At 46.8% G+C, this 22,245-nt stretch overlaps 1 protein-coding gene across 1 annotated transcript; it reads left to right on the top strand.

Moving 5' to 3' along the window:
* The first annotated feature begins 13,463 nt into the window (after nt 1–13,463).
* Nucleotides 13,464–16,370, top strand: LOC120039819 (CD209 antigen-like protein C). Its single transcript, XM_038985189.1, has 6 exons — nt 13,464–13,515; nt 13,665–13,766; nt 14,020–14,283; nt 14,501–14,637; nt 14,720–14,829; nt 15,783–16,370. Exons 1-6 carry the CDS (start codon nt 13,464–13,466, stop codon nt 15,913–15,915), a joined length of 798 nt encoding a protein of 265 aa, XP_038841117.1. The 3' UTR covers nt 15,916–16,370.
* Nucleotides 16,371–22,245: the final 5,875 nt, after the last annotated feature.

The following is a 22,245-nucleotide window of genomic DNA, read 5'->3' as shown; positions in this document are numbered from 1 at the left end:
ATCTTCTACTGTTGTAACTTCTACTGTTGTATCTTCTGCTGTTGTAACTTCTACTGTTGTAACTTCTACTGTTGTAACTTCTGCTGTTGTAGCTTCTAATGCTGTAACTTCTACTGTTGTAACGTCTGCTGTTATCTCAGTTGTAGGTTTGTGTCTGTTCGCTGCACAGCTGGAGCCTCTGTGTGACTCAGTCTAATGTCAGAGACAGTTTTAACTGTCAACCTCATTAAAGGGGAAACTGTCTAACCAATAGTACGACACTAACCACCACCACGTGATTCCAGACTTATTTTCTGAAAACCATGTTTGTTTAAAACAGTGTAGATTAGTTTGTATATTTAGTTTATATTAGTTTAGTTTACCACAGTGAAGATTAGTTTGTATATTTAGTGTATATTAGTTTAGTTTACCACAGTGAAGATTAGTTTGTATATTTAGTTTATATTAGTTTAGTTTACCACAGTGTAGATTAGTTTGTATATTTAGTTTATATTAGTTTAGTTTACCACAGTGTAGATTACTTTGTAAAATCCACATCTACATGTAACAAGAGGGACCACATCTACATTTAACAAGAGGGACCACATCTATATTTAACAAGAGGGACCACATCTATATTTAACAAGAGGGACCACATCTATATTTAACAAGAGGGACCACATCTATATTTAACAAGAGGGACCACATCTATATTTAACAAGAGGGACCACATCTATATTTAACCAAGAGGGACCACATCTATATTTACAAAGAAGGGACCACATCTATATTTAACAAGAGGGACCACATCTATATTTAACAAGAGGGACCACATCTATATTTAACAAGAGGGACCACATCTATATTTAACAAGAGGGACCACATCTATATTTAACAAGAGGGACCACATCTATATTTAACAAGAGGGACCACTCCACATCTATATTTAACAAGAGGGACCACATCTATATTTAACAAGAGGGACCACATCTATATTTAACAAGAGGGACCACATCTATATTTAACAAGAGGGACCACATCTATATTTAACAAGAGGGACCACTCCACATCTATATTTAACAAGAGGGACCACTCCACATCTATATTTAACAAGAGGGACCACATCTATATTTAACAAGAGGGACCACATCTATATTTAACAAGAGGGACCACTCCACATCTATATTTAACAAGAGGGACCACATCTATATTTAACAAGAGGGACCACTCCACATCTATATTTAACAAGAGGGACCACATCTATATTTAACAAGAGGGACCACTCCACATCCTATGTTGTCTGAATATGAACACAGAAATACATCAACTCTTATTATGGTGGTGATTTGACAAAATTACAATGATGCTCTTGAATTGGACTTGCATTTTTCTGGTCTTGATCTTGATTGGTCTCGCCCCCCCCTCCCGGTCTCGGTCTTGAGTCGGTCTCGCCCCCCCCTCCCGGTCTCGGTCTTGACTCGGCCTTGTCTCCCCCCCACTCCCTCCCGTCTCGGTCTTGATTGGTCTCGCCCCCCTTCCCGGTCTCGGTCTTGACTCTGTCTCGCCCCTCCCCCCCTCCTGGTCTCGGTCTTGACTCGGTCTCCCGCCCCCCCCACCCCCCCCCTTCCCGGTCTCGGTCTTGACTCGGTCTTGACTCTGTCTCGCCCTCCCCCCCTCCTGGTCTCGGTCTTGACTCGGTCTCGCCCCCCCCCCCCCCCCCTTCCCCAGTCTCGGTCTTGACTCGTCTCGCCCCCCCTTCCCGGTCTCGTTCTTGACTCGGTCTCGCCCCTCCCCCCCTCCTGGTCTCGGTCTTGACTCTGTATCGCTCACCCCCCCTCCCGGTCTCGACTCGGTCTCGCCCCCCCTTCCCGGTCTCGGTCTTGACTCCGTCTCGCCCCTCCCCCCCTTCCCGGTCTCGGTCTTGACTCGGTCTCTCCCCCTCCCCCCCTCCTGGTCTCGGTCTTGTTAATGGTCATTATGGCCAAACAGTTCTATTTTTGTTTCATCAGACCAGAGGACATTTCTCCAAAAAGTACAATCTTTGTCCCCATGTGCAGTTGCAAACCGTAGTCTGGCTTTTTTTATGGCGGATTTGGAGGAGTGGCTTCTTCCTTGCTGAGTGGCCTTTCAGGTTATGTCGATATAGGACTCGTTTTACTGTGGATATAGATACTTTTGTACCTGTTTCCTCCAGCATCTTCACAAGGTCTTTTGCTGTTGTTCTGGGATTGATTTGCACTTTTCGCACCAAAGTATGTTCATCTCTAGGAGACAGAATGCGTCTCCTTCCTGAGCGGTATGACGGCTGCGTGGTCCAATGGTGTTTATAGTTGCGTACTATTGTTTGTACAGATGAATGTGGTACCTTCAGGCGTTTGGAAATTGCTTCCAAGGATCAACCAGACTTGTGGAGGTCTACAATTTTTTTTCTGAGTTCTTGGCTGATTTCTTTTGATTTTCCTATGATGTCAAGCAAAGAGGCACTGAGTTCGAAGGTAGGCCTTGAAATACATCCACAGGTACACCTCTAATTGACTCAAATGATGTCAATCAGCCTATCAGAAGCTTCTAAAGCCATGACGTCTTTTTCGGGAATTTTCCAAGCTGTTTAAAGGCACAGTCAACTTAGTGTATGTAAACTTCTGACCCACTGGAATTGTGATACAGTGAATTATAAGTGAAATAATCTGTCTGTAAACAATTGTTGGAAAAATTACTTGTGTCATGCACAAAGTAGATATCCTAACCAACTTGCTAAAACTATAGTTTGTTAATTAACAAGAAATTTGTGGAGTGGTTGAAAAACAAGTTTTAATGACTCCAACCTAAGTGTATGTAAACTTCTGACTTCAACTGTATATATATATATATATATATATATATATATATATATATATATATATATAAAACATAATTCCTCTTTGACATTATGGGGTATTGTGTGCAGGTCAGTGACAAAACATGATTTAAAATTCAGTCAATAACAACAAAACGTGGAAAAATGCAGTTTTCTGAAGGCACTGTACATAGCTACCTCAATTACCTCGTACCCCTACACGTCAGCTTGGTCCTGGTACTCCCTGTACATAGCTACCTCAATTACCTCGTACCCCTACACGTCAGCTTGGTCCTGGTACTCCCTGTACATAGCTACCTCAATTACCTCGTACCCCTACACGTCAGCTTGGTCCTGGTACTCCCTGTACATAGCTACCTCAATTACCTCGTACCCCTACACGTCAGCTTGGTCCTGGTACTCCCTGTACATAGCTACCTCAATTACCTCGTACCCCTACACGTCAGCTTGGTCCTGGTACTCCCTGTACATAGCTACCTCAATTACCTCGTACCCCTACACGTCAGCTTGGTCCTGGTACTCCCTGTACATAGCTACCTCAATTACCTCGTACCCCTACACGTCAGCTTGGTCCTGGTACTCCCTGTACATAGCTACCTCAATTACCTCGTACCCCTACACGTCAGCTTGGTCCTGGTACTCCCTGTACATAGCTACCTCAATTACCTCGTACCCCTACACGTCAGCTTGGTCCTGGTACTCCCTGTACATAGCTACCTCAATTACCTCGTACCCCTACACGTCAGCTTGGTCCTGGTACTCCCTGTACATAGCTACCTCAATTACCTCGTACCCCTACACGTCAGCTTGGTCCTGGTACTCCCTGTACATAGCTACCTCAATTACCTCGTACCCCTACACGTCAGCTTGGTCCTGGTACTCCCTGTACATAGCTACCTCAATTACCTCGTACCCCTACACGTCAGCTTGGTCCTGGTACTCCCTGTACATAGCTACCTCAATTACCTCGTACCCCTACACGTCAGCTTGGTCCTGGTACTCCCTGTACATAGCTACCTCAATTACCTCGTACCCCTACACGTCAGCTTGGTCCTGGTACTCCCTGTACATAGCTACCTCAATTACCTCGTACCCCTACACGTCAGCTTGGTCCTGGTACTCCCTGTACATAGCTACCTCAATTACCTCGTACCCCTACACGTCAGCTTGGTCCTGGTACTCCCTGTACATAGCTACCTCAATTACCTCGTACCCCTACACGTCAGCTTGGTCCTGGTACTCCCTGTACATAGCTACCTCAATTACCTCGTACCCCTACACGTCAGCTTGGTCCTGGTACTCCCTGTACATAGCTACCTCAATTACCTCGTACCCCTACACGTCAGCTTGGTCCTGGTACTCCCTGTACATAGCTACCTCAATTACCTCGTACCCCTACACGTCAGCTTGGTCCTGGTACTCCCTGTACATAGCTACCTCAATTACCTCGTACCCCTACACGTCAGCTTGGTCCTGGTACTCCCTGTACATAGCTACCTCAATTACCTCGTACCCCTACACGTCAGCTTGGTCCTGGTACTCCCTGTACATAGCTACCTCAATTACCTCGTACCCCTACACGTCAGCTTGGTCCTGGTACTCCCTGTACATAGCTACCTCAATTACCTCGTACCCCTACACGTCAGCTTGGTCCTGGTACTCCCTGTACATAGCTACCTCAATTACCTCGTACCCCTACACGTCAGCTTGGTCCTGGTACTCCCTGTACATAGCTACCTCAATTACCTCGTACCCCTACACGTCAGCTTGGTCCTGGTACTCCCTGTACATAGCTACCTCAATTACCTCGTACCCCTACACGTCAGCTTGGTCCTGGTACTCCCTGTACATAGCTACCTCAATTACCTCGTACCCCTACACGTCAGCTTGGTCCTGGTACTCCCTGTACATAGCTACCTCAATTACCTCGTACCCCTACACGTCAGCTTGGTCCTGGTACTCCCTGTACATAGCTACCTCAATTACCTCGTACCCCTACACGTCAGCTTGGTCCTGGTACTCCCTGTACATAGCTACCTCAATTACCTCGTACCCCTACACGTCAGCTTGGTCCTGGTACTCCCTGTACATAGCTACCTCAATTACCTCGTACCCCTACACGTCAGCTTGGTCCTGGTACTCCCTGTACATAGCTACCTCAATTACCTCGTACCCCTACACGTCAGCTTGGTCCTGGTACTCCCTGTACATAGCTACCTCAATTACCTCGTACCCCTACACGTCAGCTTGGTCCTGGTACTCCCTGTACATAGCTACCTCAATTACCTCGTACCCCTACACGTCAGCTTGGTCCTGGTACTCCCTGTACATAGCTACCTCAATTACCTCGTACCCCTACACGTCAGCTTGGTCCTGGTACTCCCTGTACATAGCTACCTCAATTACCTCGTACCCCTACACGTCAGCTTGGTCCTGGTACTCCCTGTACATAGCTACCTCAATTACCTCGTACCCCTACACGTCAGCTTGGTCCTGGTACTCCCTGTACATAGCTACCTCAATTACCTCGTACCCCTACACGTCAGCTTGGTCCTGGTACTCCCTGTACATAGCTACCTCAATTACCTCGTACCCCTACACGTCAGCTTGGTCCTGGTACTCCCTGTACATAGCTACCTCAATTACCTCGTACCCCTACACGTCAGCTTGGTCCTGGTACTCCCTGTACATAGCTACCTCAATTACCTCGTACCCCTACACGTCAGCTTGGTCCTGGTACTCCCTGTACATAGCTACCTCAATTACCTCGTACCCCTACACGTCAGCTTGGTCCTGGTACTCCCTGTACATAGCTACCTCAATTACCTCGTACCCCTACACGTCAGCTTGGTCCTGGTACTCCCTGTACATAGCTACCTCAATTACCTCGTACCCCTACACGTCAGCTTGGTCCTGGTACTCCCTGTACATAGCTACCTCAATTACCTCGTACCCCTACACGTCAGCTTGGTCCTGGTACTCCCTGTACATAGCTACCTCAATTACCTCGTACCCCTACACGTCAGCTTGGTCCTGGTACTCCCTGTACATAGCTACCTCAATTACCTCGTACCCCTACACGTCAGCTTGGTCCTGGTACTCCCTGTACATAGCTACCTCAATTACCTCGTACCCCTACACGTCAGCTTGGTCCTGGTACTCCCTGTACATAGCTACCTCAATTACCTCGTACCCCTACACGTCAGCTTGGTCCTGGTACTCCCTGTACATAGCTACCTCAATTACCTCGTACCCCTACACGTCAGCTTGGTCCTGGTACTCCCTGTACATAGCTACCTCAATTACCTCGTACCCCTACACGTCAGCTTGGTCCTGGTACTCCCTGTACATAGCTACCTCAATTACCTCGTACCCCTACACGTCAGCTTGGTCCTGGTACTCCCTGTACATAGCTACCTCAATTACCTCGTACCCCTACACGTCAGCTTGGTCCTGGTACTCCCTGTACATAGCTACCTCAATTACCTCGTACCCCTACACGTCAGCTTGGTCCTGGTACTCCCTGTACATAGCTACCTCAATTACCTCGTACCCCTACACGTCAGCTTGGTCCTGGTACTCCCTGTACATAGCTACCTCAATTACCTCATACCCCTACACGTCAGCTTGGTCCTGGTACTCCCTGTACATAGCTACCTCAATTACCTCGTACCCCTACACGTCAGCTTGGTCCTGGTACTCCCTGTACATAGCTACCTCAATTACCTCGTACCCCTACACGTCAGCTTGGTCCTGGTACTCCCTGTACATAGCTACCTCAATTACCTCGTACCCCTACACGTCAGCTTGGTCCTGGTACTCCCTGTACATAGCTACCTCAATTACCTCGTACCCCTACACGTCAGCTTGGTCCTGGTACTCCCTGTACATAGCTACCTCAATTACCTCGTACCCCTACACGTCAGCTTGGTCCTGGTACTCCCTGTACATAGCTACCTCAATTACCTCGTACCCCTACACGTCAGCTTGGTCCTGGTACTCCCTGTACATAGCTACCTCAATTACCTCGTACCCCTACACGTCAGCTTGGTCCTGGTACTCCCTGTACATAGCTACCTCAATTACCTCGTACCCCTACACGTCAGCTTGGTCCTGGTACTCCCTGTACATAGCTACCTCAATTACCTCGTACCCCTACACGTCAGCTTGGTCCTGGTACTCCCTGTACATAGCTACCTCAATTACCTCGTACCCCTACACGTCAGCTTGGTCCTGGTACTCCCTGTACATAGCTACCTCAATTACCTCGTACCCCTACACGTCAGCTTGGTCCTGGTACTCCCTGTACATAGCTACCTCAATTACCTCGTACCCCTACACGTCAGCTTGGTCCTGGTACTCCCTGTACATAGCTACCTCAATTACCTCGTACCCCTACACGTCAGCTTGGTCCTGGTACTCCCTGTACATAGCTACCTCAATTACCTCATACCCCTACACGTCAGCTTGGTCCTGGTACTCCCTGTACATAGCTACCTCAATTACCTCGTACCCCTACACGTCAGCTTGGTCCTGGTACTCCCTGTACATAGCTACCTCAATTACCTCGTACCCCTACACGTCAGCTTGGTCCTGGTACTCCCTGTACATAGCTAACTCAATTACCTCGTACCCCTACACGTCAGCTTGGTCCTGATACTCCCTGTACATAGCTACCTCAATTACCTCGTACCCCTACACGTCAGCTTGGTCCTGGTACTCCCTGTACATAGCTACCTCAATTACCTCGTACCCCTACACGTCAGCTTGGTCCTGGTACTCCCTGTACATAGCTACCTCTATTACCTCGTACCCCTACACGTCAGCTTGGTCCTGGTACTCCCTGTACATAGCTACCTCAATTACCTCATACCCCTACACGTCAGCTTGGTCCTGGTACTCCCTGTACATAGCTACCTCAATTACCTCGTACCCCTACACGTCAGCTTGGTCCTGGTACTCCCAGTACATAGCTACCTCAATTACCTCGTACCCCTACACGTCAGCTTGGTCCTGGTACTCCCTGTACATAGCTACCTCAATTACCTCGTACCCCTACACGTCAGCTTGGTCCTGGTACTCCCTGTACATAGCTACCTCAATTACCTCGTACCCCTACACGTCAGCTTGGTCCTGGTACTCCCTGTACATAGCTACCTCAATTACCTCGTACCCCTACACGTCAGCTTGGTCCTGGTACTCCCTGTACATAGCTACCTCAATTACCTCGTACCCCTACACGTCAGCTTGGTCCTGGTACTCCCTGTACATAGCTACCTCAATTACCTCGTACCCCTACACGTCAGCTTGGTCCTGGTACTCCCTGTACATAGCTACCTCAATTACCTCGTACCCCTACACGTCAGCTTGGTCCTGGTACTCCCTGTACATAGCTACCTCAATTACCTCGTACCCCTACACGTCAGCTTGGTCCTGGTACTCCCTGTACATAGCTACCTCAATTACCTCGTACCCCTACACATCAGCTTGGTCCTGGTACTCCCTGTACATAGCTACCTCAATTACCTCGTACCCCTACACGTCAGCTTGGTCCTGGTACTCCCTGTACATAGCTACCTCAATTACCTCGTACCCCTACACGTCAGCTTGGTCCTGGTACTCCCTGTACATAGCTACCTCAATTACCTCGTACCCCTACACGTCAGCTTGGTCCTGGTACTCCCTGTACATAGCTACCTCAATTACCTCGTACCCCTACACGTCAGCTTGGTCCTGGTACTCCCTGTACATAGCTACCTCAATTACCTCGTACCCCTACACGTCAGCTTGGTCCTGGTACTCCCTGTACATAGCTACCTTAATTACCTCGTACCCCTACACGTCAGCTTGGTCCTGGTACTCCCTGTACATAGCTACCTCAATTACCTCGTACCCCTACACGTCAGCTTGGTCCTGGTACTCCCTGTACATAGCTACCTCAATTACCTCGTACCCCTACACGTCAGCTTGGTCCTGGTACTCCCTGTACATAGCTACCTCAATTACCTCATACCCCTACACGTCAGCTTGGTCCTGGTACTCCCTGTACATAGCTACCTCAATTACCTCGTACCCCTACACGTCAGCTTGGTCCTGGTACTCCCTGTACATAGCTACCTCAATTACCTCGTACCCCTACACGTCAGCTTGGTCCTGGTACTCCCTGTACATAGCTAACTCAATTACCTCGTACCCCTACACGTCAGCTTGGTCCTGATACTCCCTGTACATAGCTACCTCAATTACCTCGTACCCCTACACGTCAGCTTGGTCCTGGTACTCCCTGTACATAGCTACCTCAATTACCTCGTACCCCTACACGTCAGCTTGGTCCTGGTACTCCCTGTACATAGCTACCTCTATTACCTCGTACCCCTACACGTCAGCTTGGTCCTGGTACTCCCTGTACATAGCTACCTCAATTACCTCATACCCCTACACGTCAGCTTGGTCCTGGTACTCCCTGTACATAGCTACCTCAATTACCTCGTACCCCTACACGTCAGCTTGGTCCTGGTACTCCCAGTACATAGCTACCTCAATTACCTCGTACCCCTACACGTCAGCTTGGTCCTGGTACTCCCTGTACATAGCTACCTCAATTACCTCGTACCCCTACACGTCAGCTTGGTCCTGGTACTCCCAGTACATAGCTACCTCAATTACCTCGTACCCCTACACGTCAGCTTGGTCCTGGTACTCCCTGTACATAGCTACCTCAATTACCTCGTACCCCTACACGTCAGCTTGGTCCTGGTACTCCCTGTACATAGCTACCTCAATTACCTCGTACCCCTACACGTCAGCTTGGTCCTGGTACTCCCTGTACATAGCTACCTCAATTACCTCGTACCCCTACACGTCAGCTTGGTCCTGGTACTCCCAGTACATAGCTACCTCAATTACCTCGTACCCCTACACGTCAGCTTGGTCCTGGTACTCCCTGTACATAGCTACCTCAATTAACTCGTACCCCTACATGTCAGCTTGGTCCTGGTACTCCCTGTACATAGCTACCTCAATTACCTCGTACCCCTACACGTCAGCTTGGTCCTGGTACTCCCTGTACATAGCTACTTCAATTACCTCGTACCCCTACACGTCAGCTTGGTCCTGGTACTCCCTGTACATAGCTACCTCAATTACCTCGTACCCCTACACGTCAGCTTGGTCCTGGTACTCCCTGTACATAGCTACCTCAATTACCTCGTACCCCTACACGTCAGCTTGGTCCTGGTGCTACCTCAATTACCTCGTACCCCTTCACATCGGCTTGGTACTGGTACTCCCTGTATATGCAGTGCATTCAGAAAGTATTCACACCCCTTGACTTTTCTACATTTTGTTACTTTACAGCCTTATTCTAAAATTTATTAAATCCACATATATAATCAATCCACACACAAAACCCCATAATGACAAAGCAAGAACAGGTTTTTAGAAATTTTTGCAAATGTATTACAAAAACAAACACAGAAATACATTATTTCCATAAGTATTCAGACCCTTTACTATGAGACTCAAAGTTGAGCTCAGATGCATCTTGTTTCCATTAATCATCCTTGAGATGTTTCTACAACTTCAATGGAGTCCACCTGTGGTAAACTCAATTGATTCAACATGATTTAAAAAAGGCACACACCTGTCTATATAAGGTCCCACAGTTGACAGTGCATGTCAGAGCAAAAACCAAACCATGTGGTCGAAGTAATTGTCCGTAGTGCCCTGAGACAGGATTGTGTTGAAGCACAGATCTGGGGAAGGGTACCAAAACATTTTTTCAGCATTGGAGGTCCAGTGTTGGCGGTGGTGAACTGGCAGGAGAGGGCATCAGGCTTGGTATTCCTAGAACCGGGGCGATAAGTAAGTGTGAAATTGAATCTCCTGAAGAACAACGCCCACCTGGCTTGCCGGGAATTCAAGCGTTTCTGTGGTCAGTCCACACGATGAAGTAGGGGTTACAGAGCCCTCCGGCCAGTGACGCCAAGCCTCAAGAGGCAGCTTAACTGCCAGGAGTTCCCGTTTACCGATGTCAAAATTCTTCTCTGCAGGTGAGAGCTTACGGGAAAAGAATGCACATGGGTGGACCTTCTGATCAGAGGGGGAACGTTGAGACAGAACAGCACCTCCCCCGGTGTCGGAGGAGTCCACCTCCACGATGAACTGGAGTTCTGGGTCGGGCTGAGTAGGGACCGGAGCGGAGGTGAAGCGACGCTTGAGTTCCAGGAACGCTGCCTCTTTCTCAGGGGTCCAGTGGAACGGAGTTGAGGGGGAGGTGAGAGTGGTGAGAGGTGCTTCCAGACGGCTGTAGTTGCGGATGAAACGTCTGTAAAAATTGGCAAACCCCAGGAAATGCTTTAGCTGCTTCAGGTTAGAGGGCGCAGGCAACTCTGTGACTGCCATGTCTTGGCGGGGTCCAATAATATAACCTAGGAAAGACACAGAGGAAGCATGGAACTCACATTTCTCAGCTTTGACAAATATTCTCCCACAGCCGTTGGAGAACTTGGCGAAAGTGTTGCTGGTGAGCCTCAGGGTCCTTAGAAAAAATCTGAATGTCATCAAAATAGACAATAACGAAGCGTCCAATCACATCCCTCAGCACATCATTGACCAGGTTCTGGAAAACAGCAGGGGCGTTAGTAAGAACAAAAGGCATGAACAAATACTCAAAGTGGCCAAGTGGTGAGTTAAACGCAGTTTTCCACTCGTCCCCCTCTCTGATACGGGCAAGGTGGTAGGCATTCTGGAGGTCGAGTTTGGTGAACACCGTGACACCATGGAGGGGGGCAAAAGCAGAACTGATGAATGGCAAAGGAAACTTGTTCTTCACTGTGATGTTATTCAGCCCACGGAAGTCTATGCACGGCCTCAGTGACCCATCCTTTTTATTTACAAAGAAAACACCAGCACCCACCTGAGAGGAAGAAGGCCTGATAAGTCCTGAAACCAGGGAATACTGGATGTACCTCTCCATGGCCTCCTGCTCGGGGCGAGAGAGGTTATACAACCGGCTACAGGGGAGAGGAGCGCTAGAATGGAGGTCGATGGCGCGGTCGTATGGCCGATGAGGCGGCAGCTACAGGGCGTGGTGCTTGCTGAACACAGGAGCTAGATCGTGACACTCTGGAGGAACTGATGACAGGTCCGGAGGTTCTGGAATGGACTGGGGCAAAGACAAGGCAGGGGCAGAATGTAGACAATTCTAGTGACAGAATGAACTCCAAGTGGTTACCCTTCCGACGGTCCAGTGGATCTGAGGGTTGTGCAACTTTAACCATGGATGGCCAAGAACCAGGGGAGAGTGAGGACAGTCGATTATGTGGAAACTGATCCTTTCCTGGTGGTTTCCAAAGAGATGCAGGATGACAGGGACGGTCCTCTCCCAGACACGGGCGAGGAGCTGTCCGTTGAGAGCGTTGGCATCGAGGGGTGAATGGAGTGGAACAGAGTCCAACTGGGTAACGACACCAGGGTCCAGGAAACTCTCGTCAGCGCCTGAGTCGATGAGAGCAGGCAGAGGAAAAGCCTGACTCTGCCACACGAGGGCGCCGTCAAGCAGGGGTCTGGGGGGGAGATGGGCAGGCGATTTGGCTCAACAGTATATCCCCCACTACTGCCAAGCCACCACTTTTACTGGACGCAGGGAACAAGTGGAGACAAAGTGACCAACCTGGCCACCGTATAGGCAGCTCCTAGTGCTGATTCACCGTTGCCTCTCCTCTGGAGAGAGACGGGCCCGGCCGAGCTGCACGGAGGAAGCCAGTCAGGAAGGAAGTCCAGCAGGAAATGTTGACCCGTTCGCTAGCATAAGAGTTGGGCTGTTGCTGAAGCCAGTCAGGAAGGAAATGTTGACCCGTTCGCTAGCATAAGAGTTGGGCTGTTGCTGAAGCCAGTCAGGAAGGAAATGTTGACCCGTTCGCTAGCATAAGAGTTGGGCTGTTGCTGAAGCCAGTCAGGAAGGAAATGTTGACCCGTTCGCTAGCATAAGAGTTGGGCTGTTGCTGAAGCCAGTCAGGAAGGAAATGTTGACCCGTTCGCTAGCATAAGAGTTGGGCTGTTGCTGAAGCCAGTCAGGAAGGAAATGTTGACCCGTTCGCTAGCATAAGAGTTGGGCTGTTGCTGAAGCCAGTCAGGAAGGAAATGTTGACCCGTTCGCTAGCATAAGAGTTGGGCTGTTGCTGAAGCCAGTCAGGAAGGAAATGTTGACCCGTTCGCGAGCATAAGAGTTGGGCTGTTGCTCGAATAGTGAACATTGTACTAAAAAGGCTCTGTGTGTAGATTGATGAAGACCATGTTTATGGATGAGGGAAAAAAACTATTGAATCAATTTCAGAATAAATACGTAACAAAATGTAGAAAAAGTCAAGAGGTCTGAATACTTTCCAAATGCACTGTAGCCATTTTATTTAGACTTGTTATTCTTCTTCGTTATTCACTGTGTATTTATTTCTTGTGTCACTATTTTATATGTTGTATCTTCAACTCGGCATTGTTGGAAAATGACCCATAGGTCAGCATTTCACTATTAGCATACATCTGTTGTTTACGAAGCAAATGACAAATGAAATTTGATTGTGATTGAAATAGGTGCCGCCAGTCATTTTGGGTGCCTGAACTCTGCAATATGTTTAAGCCAATATTCTGTAAGAGGTTCTGGAACTCAAGCAGTAGAATATGTGAGGTGCTGGAACTCAGTTCTGGTGTTCTGTTCAATTTCAAGCTTGTGTATTTCCCTCACTGATTCAAGCAGCAAATGGACACAAAAGCAGACGCTAATACAACGCTGTTAAAGAGCAAGTTCTTGTGGTAATAATTTGTGCTTCAGTGTCTTGTCAGTGTTGGAAGAGATACTCTGGAGCTGCTGCAGTGTGTCTGGGGCTGCTGTGTGTTCTCCTACTGGCTGGGATCACAGGCCTGTTACTCTACCGTGAGTTTGATTTGTTCTCACTCAAACATTCCTCATCATCAGTGGTGTTACGACCAGGGTTCAATTACATTTACATTCCAGTCAATTCCATTCAGAAAGTACACCAAATTTCAACTCCAGGAATTGGAAATCAATTGGAATTTCAGTGTACTTCCTGAATTGACTGGAATTGAAATGCAACTGACCCCAACACTGGTCATGTCTGATTAACTTTTCCACTGTTACCTTGTTCAATGATCATATTATTTCACAGAGAGAAACCAGTTGACCAGCTCCAACACCCTGACCAAAGAGAGGGACCAGCTACAGACAAGCGACAACAACCTGACTGCAGAGAGAGACCAGCTACAGACTAGCAACAACACCCTGACCGTAGAGAGAGACCAGCTACAGACCAGATACAACACCCTGACCAAAGAGAGCTACCAGCTACAGACCAGATACAACACCCTGACCAAAGAGAGCTACCAGCTACAGAAAGAGATAGAACGTCTGAAAAAATCTACAGTTGAGAAAGGTGAGTCAAATTGTCTCATGACTGTTCTGTTTGACAGTCTCTGTATCAGTTCACATGTCACTTACAAACAGGAAATTCAACTTACATTAAAGGAAATATGTGAGAAAAAAACTGACTTCCAAACCATCCATTAGTTAGTTTCTTCCTTGAGTGTCTGATTGATACTTAATTCAATGTTGTATTAAAGTGACTAAAGCAAGACATTTTCAACTTACAGTGTGTCCTCAAGGATGGAAGAAGCTTGGTAGCAGTTGTTACTACGTCTCTACTGAGTTAAAATCCTGGGAGGAGAGCAGACAGGACTGCAGAGACAGAGGAGCAGACCTGGTGGTTATCAACAGCCAAGAGAAACAGGTGTGTGAGAAAGAGAGAGGGTGACAGAGAGAGAGAGAGAAAACTATGTATTAACAATGTTGTCTCTCTTCCACAACTGCAGACATTAGTCAACTGGTTATGTGGACGAAAGGACTATGTCTGGATTGGTCTGACTGACTCTGTTACTGAGGGGACCTGGAAATGGGTGGACGACACACGACTGACCACAAAGTAAGACATTAATGAATTCTGTGTCACAATGAAATCACTGTCTGGAGTAGGAGGTTCAAATTGGACAGCCTGATTCTATGTGTTGTTTCTCCTACAGGTATTGGAACAGCGGACAGTCTGATTCTGTGTTGTTTCTCCTACAGGTATTGGAACAGTGGACAGCCTGATTCTATGTGTTGTTTCTCCTACAGGTATTGGAACAGCGGACAGTCTGATTCTGTGTTGTTTCTCCTACAGGTATTGGAGCAGTGGACAGCCTGATTCTGTGTGTTGTTTCTCCTACAGGTATTGGAACAGTGGACAGCCTGATTCTGTGTTGTTTCTTCTACATGTATTGGAACAGTGGACAGCCTGATTCTATGTGTTGTTTCTCCTACAGGTATTGGAACAGTGGACAGTCTGATTCTATGTGTTGTTTCTCCTACAGGTATTGGAACAGTGGACAGCCTGATTCTATGTGTTGTTTCTCCTACAGGTATTGGAACAGTGGACAGCCTGATTCTATGTGTTGTTTCTTCTACAGGTATTGGAACAGTGGACAGCCTGATTCTATGTTTTGTTTCTCCTACAGGTATTGGAACAGTGGACAGCCTGATTCTATGTGTTGTTTCTCCTACAGGTATTGGAACAGTGGACAGTCTGATTCTATGTGTTGTTTCTCTTACAGGTATTGGAACAGTGGACAGCCTGATTCTATGTGTTGTTTCTCCTACAGGTATTGGAACAGTGGACAGCCTGATTCTATGTGTTGTTTCTCCTACAGGTATTGGAACAGTGGACAGCCTGATTCTATGTGTTGTTTCTTCTACAGGTATTGGAACAGTGGACAGCCTGATTCTTTGTGTTGTTTCTCCTACAGGTATTGGTACAGTGGACAGCCTGATTCTGTGTTGTTTCTCCTTCAGGTATTGGAACAGTGGACAGCCTGATTCTATGTGTTGTTTCTCCTACAGGTATTGGTACAGTGGAGAGCCTAATGGTGGTGTAGCTGAGGACTGTGTGTATTTCTACTCCTGGTCATCAGACACAGGAGCATGGTGGGACTATTACTGTTACTATAAATACAGATGGATCTGTGAGAAATAGGATTCATCCTCGGTACTCTCTGAACTACTAAATAAGATTTAGCTAAGTACTATCAATGAGAAACTATTTTCTGCTTATTCAATTTACCTTGTCAAGTACATGTAATATATAACAATGCAAATGTATAATACATTATAATAAAAATAACAGACCATATGCAATAGCAATACAATGACTTGATAACAGAAAGACTGTTCTCTCTGTTGTCGTGGAAATTCACCACTAAGGACTCAAATTCAAAGGAAATTAATCAATCTTTATTATCACAGTCATAGAGGTTTATTGATGTTAATTTTTATTTTTATTACTTTTTATTTTAGTCTACTTGCAAAATATTTTTCTTAACTCTTCTTGAACTGCACTGTTGGTTAAGGGCTCGTAAGTAATTTTTCACTGTAAAAGTCTACACTTCTTGTATTCGGAGCATGTGACAAATAAAGTTTGATTTGATTTGATTTGAGACTCTTTATACTGCGACACAAACAAGTCATATCAGCACGGTTGGTTCCTGCGTGAGACTGACTGATACCACACCAGGCTTCTCACCTTGAAACTGAGATACTCCTGTTGGTTCCTGCTTGAGACTGACTGATACCACACCAGGCTTCTCACCTTGAAACTGAGATACTCCTTTTGGTTCCCAGAGCAATGTTCTGGGTGTACTGTGAAATTGCTTATACAGTGATAGTATGGATTACTCCCATGAACTGTACAGTCAATCAGTTACTCGCATGAACCCAACCAAGTTGGTTATTAGAAAAGCAGCATTATTCTATATATACGAGTGGATAAACACACAGAAAATGTCACACTCTACTGTATAATAGTTGATCTAACATGGAGTCTAGAAGGACTGTTCTCTACTGTATAATAGTTGATCTAACATGGAGTCTAGAAGGACTGTTCTCTACTGTATAATAGTTGATCTAACATGGAGTCTAGAAGGACTGTTCTCTACTGTATAAATGTTGATCTAACATGGAGTCTAGAAGGACTGTTCTCTACTGTATAAATGTTGATCTAACATGGAGTCTAGAAGGACTGTTCTCTACTGTATAATAGTTGATCTAACATGGAGTCTAGAAGGACTGTTCTCTACTGTATAATAGTTGATCTAACATGGAGTCTAGAAGGACTGTTCTCCACTGTATAATAGTTGATCTAACATGGAGTCTAGAAGGACTGTTCTCTACTGTATAATAGTTGATCTAACATGGAGTCTAGAAGGACTGTTCTCTACTGTATAATAGTTGATCTAGCATGGAGTCTAGAAGGACTGTTCTCTACTGTATAATAGTTGATCTAACATGGAGTCTAGAAGGACTGTTCTCTACTGTATAATAGTTGATCTAACATGGAGTCTAGAAGGACTGTTCTCTACTGTATAATAGTTGATCTGACATGGAGTCTAGAAGGACTGTTCTCTACTGTATAATAGTTGATCTAACATGGAGTCTAGAAGGACTGTTCTCTCTGCTGTATCATATAATCTCTGACACTTTAAGACTGAACATGTGAATGTACTATATATCAGGTTTCAGGTAAGACCCTTGTGCAGACTGTGTAGAGGTAACAATGTTTATTGTAACAACAGGGGCAGGCAAACGACAGGTCAAGGCAGGCAGAGGTCTGTAATCCAGAGTAGTGGGGCCAAGGTACAGCACTGTAGGCAGGCCCAGGGTCAGGTCAGGAGAGGTAGGTAATCCAGAGTGGGGCCAAGGTACAGGACGGCAGGCAGGCCCAGGGTCAGGTCAGGCAGAGGTAGGTAATCCAGAGTGGGGCCAAGGTACAGGACGGCAGGCAGGCCCAGGGTCAGGTCAGGCAGAGGTAGGTAATCCAGAGTGGGGCCAAGGTACAGGATGGCAGGCAGGCCCAGGGTCAGGTCAGGCAGAGGTCGGTAATCCAGAGTGGTGGCAAAGGTACAGGACGGCAGGCAGGCGGGCTCGGAGTCAGGACAAGCAGGGGTCAAAACCAGGAGGGCGAGAAAAGAGAGACTGGAAGAAGCAGGCGCTGAGACACTAAACGCTGGTAGTCTTGAACAAACAAGATGACCTGGCACAGACAGAAAACAGGTATAAATACCCAGGGGATAATTGGGGAAGATGGGCGACACCTGGAGGGGGGTGGAGACTAGCACAAGGACAAGGTGAAACAGATCAGGGCTTGACACTATATGTGTTTTACAAACACACACACACACACACACACACACACACACACACACACACACACACACACACACACACACACACACACACACACACACACACACACACACACACACACACACACACACACAAACAAACACACATGGAGAAGTAACAACACGTGTAACCCTCCCACCTGAGAATCTGTGTTTTTCAACCATTTATTTCCTGTGTTTCAGGAAGCAAAATCCATGTCACTTGAATCTCTCTGGATTAATGGTGATTTAGCATGTACATCTTGGTGGGGCAAACTCAACAACTCCTACAATATCAACTGAACATTTTGTTGAAAACAAATATTTGAAGGGTAAGGGAAGACCCTTACCAAAAATGTATTGCCATTGGGCGAACCATATACACAATCGCAAATACCACTCAAATGGACGGCAGTTCATCCAAACCTCATGGCAAGGGTCAAATTTTGAAAATCAACAACAAAAAATGTCAAAAATGGAACCCCCTTTTTTTGGTCAATTATACATATGTAATAAGTGAATGAACATACATTTGTCTTATTTTATTGAGTTTGTCCATAAGGCCTTAGTTTTGTCCATTTGCAAAATACGATCATAGGAAGTCGGCTTCCGAACCCAAAAGTCACTGAACCATGGCCAAATGGCATATGAAATGTCCAAATGCCATATATAAGTTTTTAAAGTACCAAATCAGGATGTTATGTCCACTTGCCATATATGATCATAGGAAGTCGGCTTCCAAACCCAAAAAGTATGTAAACCATGTCAAAATGGCATAAGAAATGTCCAAATGGCATTTATACTGACCAAATTATATATATCGCTATGTTAACTTCTTTGGGGTAGGGGGCAGTATTTTCACGTCCGGATGAAAAGCATGCCCAGAGTAAACGGCCTGCTACAAATCCATAAAATCTAGAATATGCATATTATTAGTAGATTTTGGTAGAAAACACTCTGAAGTTTCTAAAACTGTTTAAATGAAAAAATCCAACCAGGAAGTGGGAATAAAAAAAGAAAAGAAATGTGGAGTTTTTTCAAAAAAAGTTATAGATCCAGTTGCAGCAAGAAGAATTGTGAAATCACAGAAAATCACAGAAATCACGTAGAGCTCCGAAACCCACCTTAACTTCTCTAGGGTATGTGGGACGGTAGCGTCCCACCTCGTCAACAGCCAGTGAAACTGCAGGGTGCCAAATTCAAACAACAGAAATCCCATAATTGAAATTCCTCAATCATACAAGTATTTTACACAATTTAAAGCTACACTTGTTGTAAATCCAGCCAAAGTGTCCGATTTCAAGAAGGGTTTACGACGAAAGCACACCAAACGATTATGTTAGGTATGAGCCAAGTCACAGAAAAAGACAGCCATTTTTTCCAGCTAAAGAGAGCAGTAACAAAACGTAGAAATAGAGATAAAATTAATCACTAACCTTTGATGATCTTCATCAGATGACACTCATAGGGCATCATGTTACACAATACATGTATTTTTTGTTCGGTAAAGTTCATATTTATGTCCAAAAATCTAAGTTTAGGCAAGAGTCTCACTTGGCAAAAAGCCTGAGAAAATGCAGAGTGTCAAATTAAAATTAATTACTATGAAAATTACTATAAAATCAAACTTTCATTAATATACAGTTTGGTGCAAATGGGATGTTAGGTATATTTATTAAATATTATATGAATCCTATTAATTCAAATGGGCAATTTTGGTGCAGTCAATTACTTACTCAGAGATTGAAATATACTTCAACAAAATAATATTGCAGGATTTTTAATCTTCTATGTTTCTAACTACAAAAACAAGATCAGAGCCATCTGAGATGGTGGGCGTCATGGCTGGCTGAACTGGCCTGGAACAACCCTCCGGACAACATGTCCGACTCCCACATTCAGTACGACTGTGACATGAGTTGCCAGTAGTGACATTATGAGTGCCTTGACAGCTAGTCTGTGTGGAAGCTGACAGTGAGTGTCTTCCTGGCCCTCCACACCAAACCCACCACAGCCATATTGTCTGTCCTGTCACCATGTGACAGTTTCCAAGGAAGGGCAGAAAGTGTATCAATGCCCCACCGTGTGAGTGGTGTTGTCACCACCTTCCTTAATGACACTAGGGGAGTTCCTGAAACCAAGATAGAGGGTTAGGGTTAGGGGTTAGGGGTTAGGGTTAGGGTTAGGGGTTAGGGGGTTAGGGGTTAGGGTTAGGGGGTTAGGGGGTTAGGGTTAGGGTTAAGGGTTAGGGTTAGGTGAACAAAGCAGGCGCTTGTCTGTGTGAGAAACTCTCAACGGTTCTAGAACAACCTTCCCACACTTGAACATACAGGGAGCTAAGGCTAGCACGAAGGGAACAGCAAGGTATTTTGAAATGTGTATATATATTTTCTTAGGTTGGTATTTGTTGGCTGTGCCTTGAAAGACAAACCTGGAAACCTCCCCGTGTGCTGGCAGAATGCTGATGTGAAAATAAGCATCCTGAAGGTGGACTGAAGTGAACCGGTCACCTCGACGAATAGAAGCGAGACATTGAGCGTAAACATGAGGTGTAGCTGTGGAGGAGCCGTAGGTCCAGACTGTCCCCGCCTCCTTTAGGAATCAGGAAGTCCTAGGAGTAGAAGCCTCAGTGTCTCTCTGCTGCTACTATGAGAGAGAGCAGACGTCCTTCGTCTCTATTCGTTAATAAAATCAGAACTCCACTGAAAACGGGTGGCTTCATAGCGAACTGCAGTCTGTATACCTTTGTGACCGTGGACAAGACCCCGCCAGTCCACTGCTCTTGCGACGAATCGCCCACAGTCGTTCACCAGTGGTGATGTAGTGCCCTCTGGTGGCGTTAGAGCGAGTTGCCCCTTTGTCTTATTTTCGCTCTGTGCCCTCCGGCAAGATGCCGGGATGTGACAGAGACTTGTTAAGACTAACGGGCAACTCACTCTAACGCCACCAGAGGGCGCTACATCACCACTGATAAAACAACGGGACTTGGAGACGGTGATTGGTGGAAGTAGGTCTTCCTGTCTCAGTTTCTCGTGAAAAGGGCTGAGGGGAGAGCTTTGGCACGAGGTCCGTGCTCCGTCCGTCTTCCCTAGAGAGTGGGTACATTGAAATGAGGGGTCCGTGCTCCGTCAGTCTCCCCTAGAGAGGGGGTACATTGAAATGAGGGGTCCGTGCTCCGTCCGTCTCCCCTAGAGAGTGGGTACATTGAAATGAGGGGTCCGTGCTCCGTCCGTCTCCCCTAGAGAGTGGGTACATTGAAATGAGGGGTCCGTGCTCCATCCATCTCCCCTAGAGAGTGGGTACATTGAAATGAGGGGTCCGTGCTCCGTCAGTCTCCCCTAGAGAGGAGGTACATTGAAATGAGGGGTCCGTGCTCCGTCCGTCTTCCCCAGAGAGTGGGTACATTGAAATGAGGGGTCCGTGCTCCGTCCGTCTCCCCTAGAGAGTGGGTACATTGAAATGAGGGGTCCGTGCTCCGTCCGTCTCCCCTAGAGAGTGGGTACATTGAAATGAGGGGTCCGTGCTCCGTCCGTCTCCCCTAGAGAGTGGATACATTGAAATGAGGGGTCCGTGCTCCGTCCGTCTCCCCTAGAGAGTGGGTACATTGAAATGAGGGGTCCGTGCTCCGTCAGTCTCCCCTAGAGAGGGGGTACATTGAAATGAGGGGTCCGTGCTCCGTCCGTCTCCCCTAGAGAGTGGGTACATTGAAATGAGGGGTCCGTGCTCCGTCCGTCTTCCCTAGAGAGGGGGTACATTGAAATGAGGGGTCCGTGCTCCGTCCGTCTCCCCTAGAGAGGGGGTACATTGAAATGAGCCACTGCACGAGGGGCAGGGTTTCAGGATCACAGATCTACCTTTCCCCCATAGTGGTTGGAGGGGAAGTCTGTGCTCCACCCGAGAGGAGGCAGGCCAGGACACGGTGGGAACTCTACCGATTTCTATGGCCTTGCGAGGACAGATGGCACTCGTGGCAGGTGTGCCTTCTATATAACTGTATGGCAAGGTATTTATACGGGCAAGTTCAAGGGCGCCTCCTTTCAAACCGGGTCCTTCACCCAGACAGAGCTGAGTAGTTGAGCATATCAAACAACAACCAGTCATTGAAAAGTGAACATAAGCCTTTTCTCTTCTAAAGACGATGAGAGGAG

Source organism: Salvelinus namaycush, unplaced genomic scaffold (assembly GCF_016432855.1).
Source record: "Salvelinus namaycush isolate Seneca unplaced genomic scaffold, SaNama_1.0 Scaffold302, whole genome shotgun sequence".
Lineage (NCBI taxonomy): Eukaryota > Metazoa > Chordata > Actinopteri > Salmoniformes > Salmonidae > Salvelinus > Salvelinus namaycush.
Note: the sequence above shows the minus strand (reverse complement) of the source record. Positions and strands in the feature narration are given on the sequence as shown.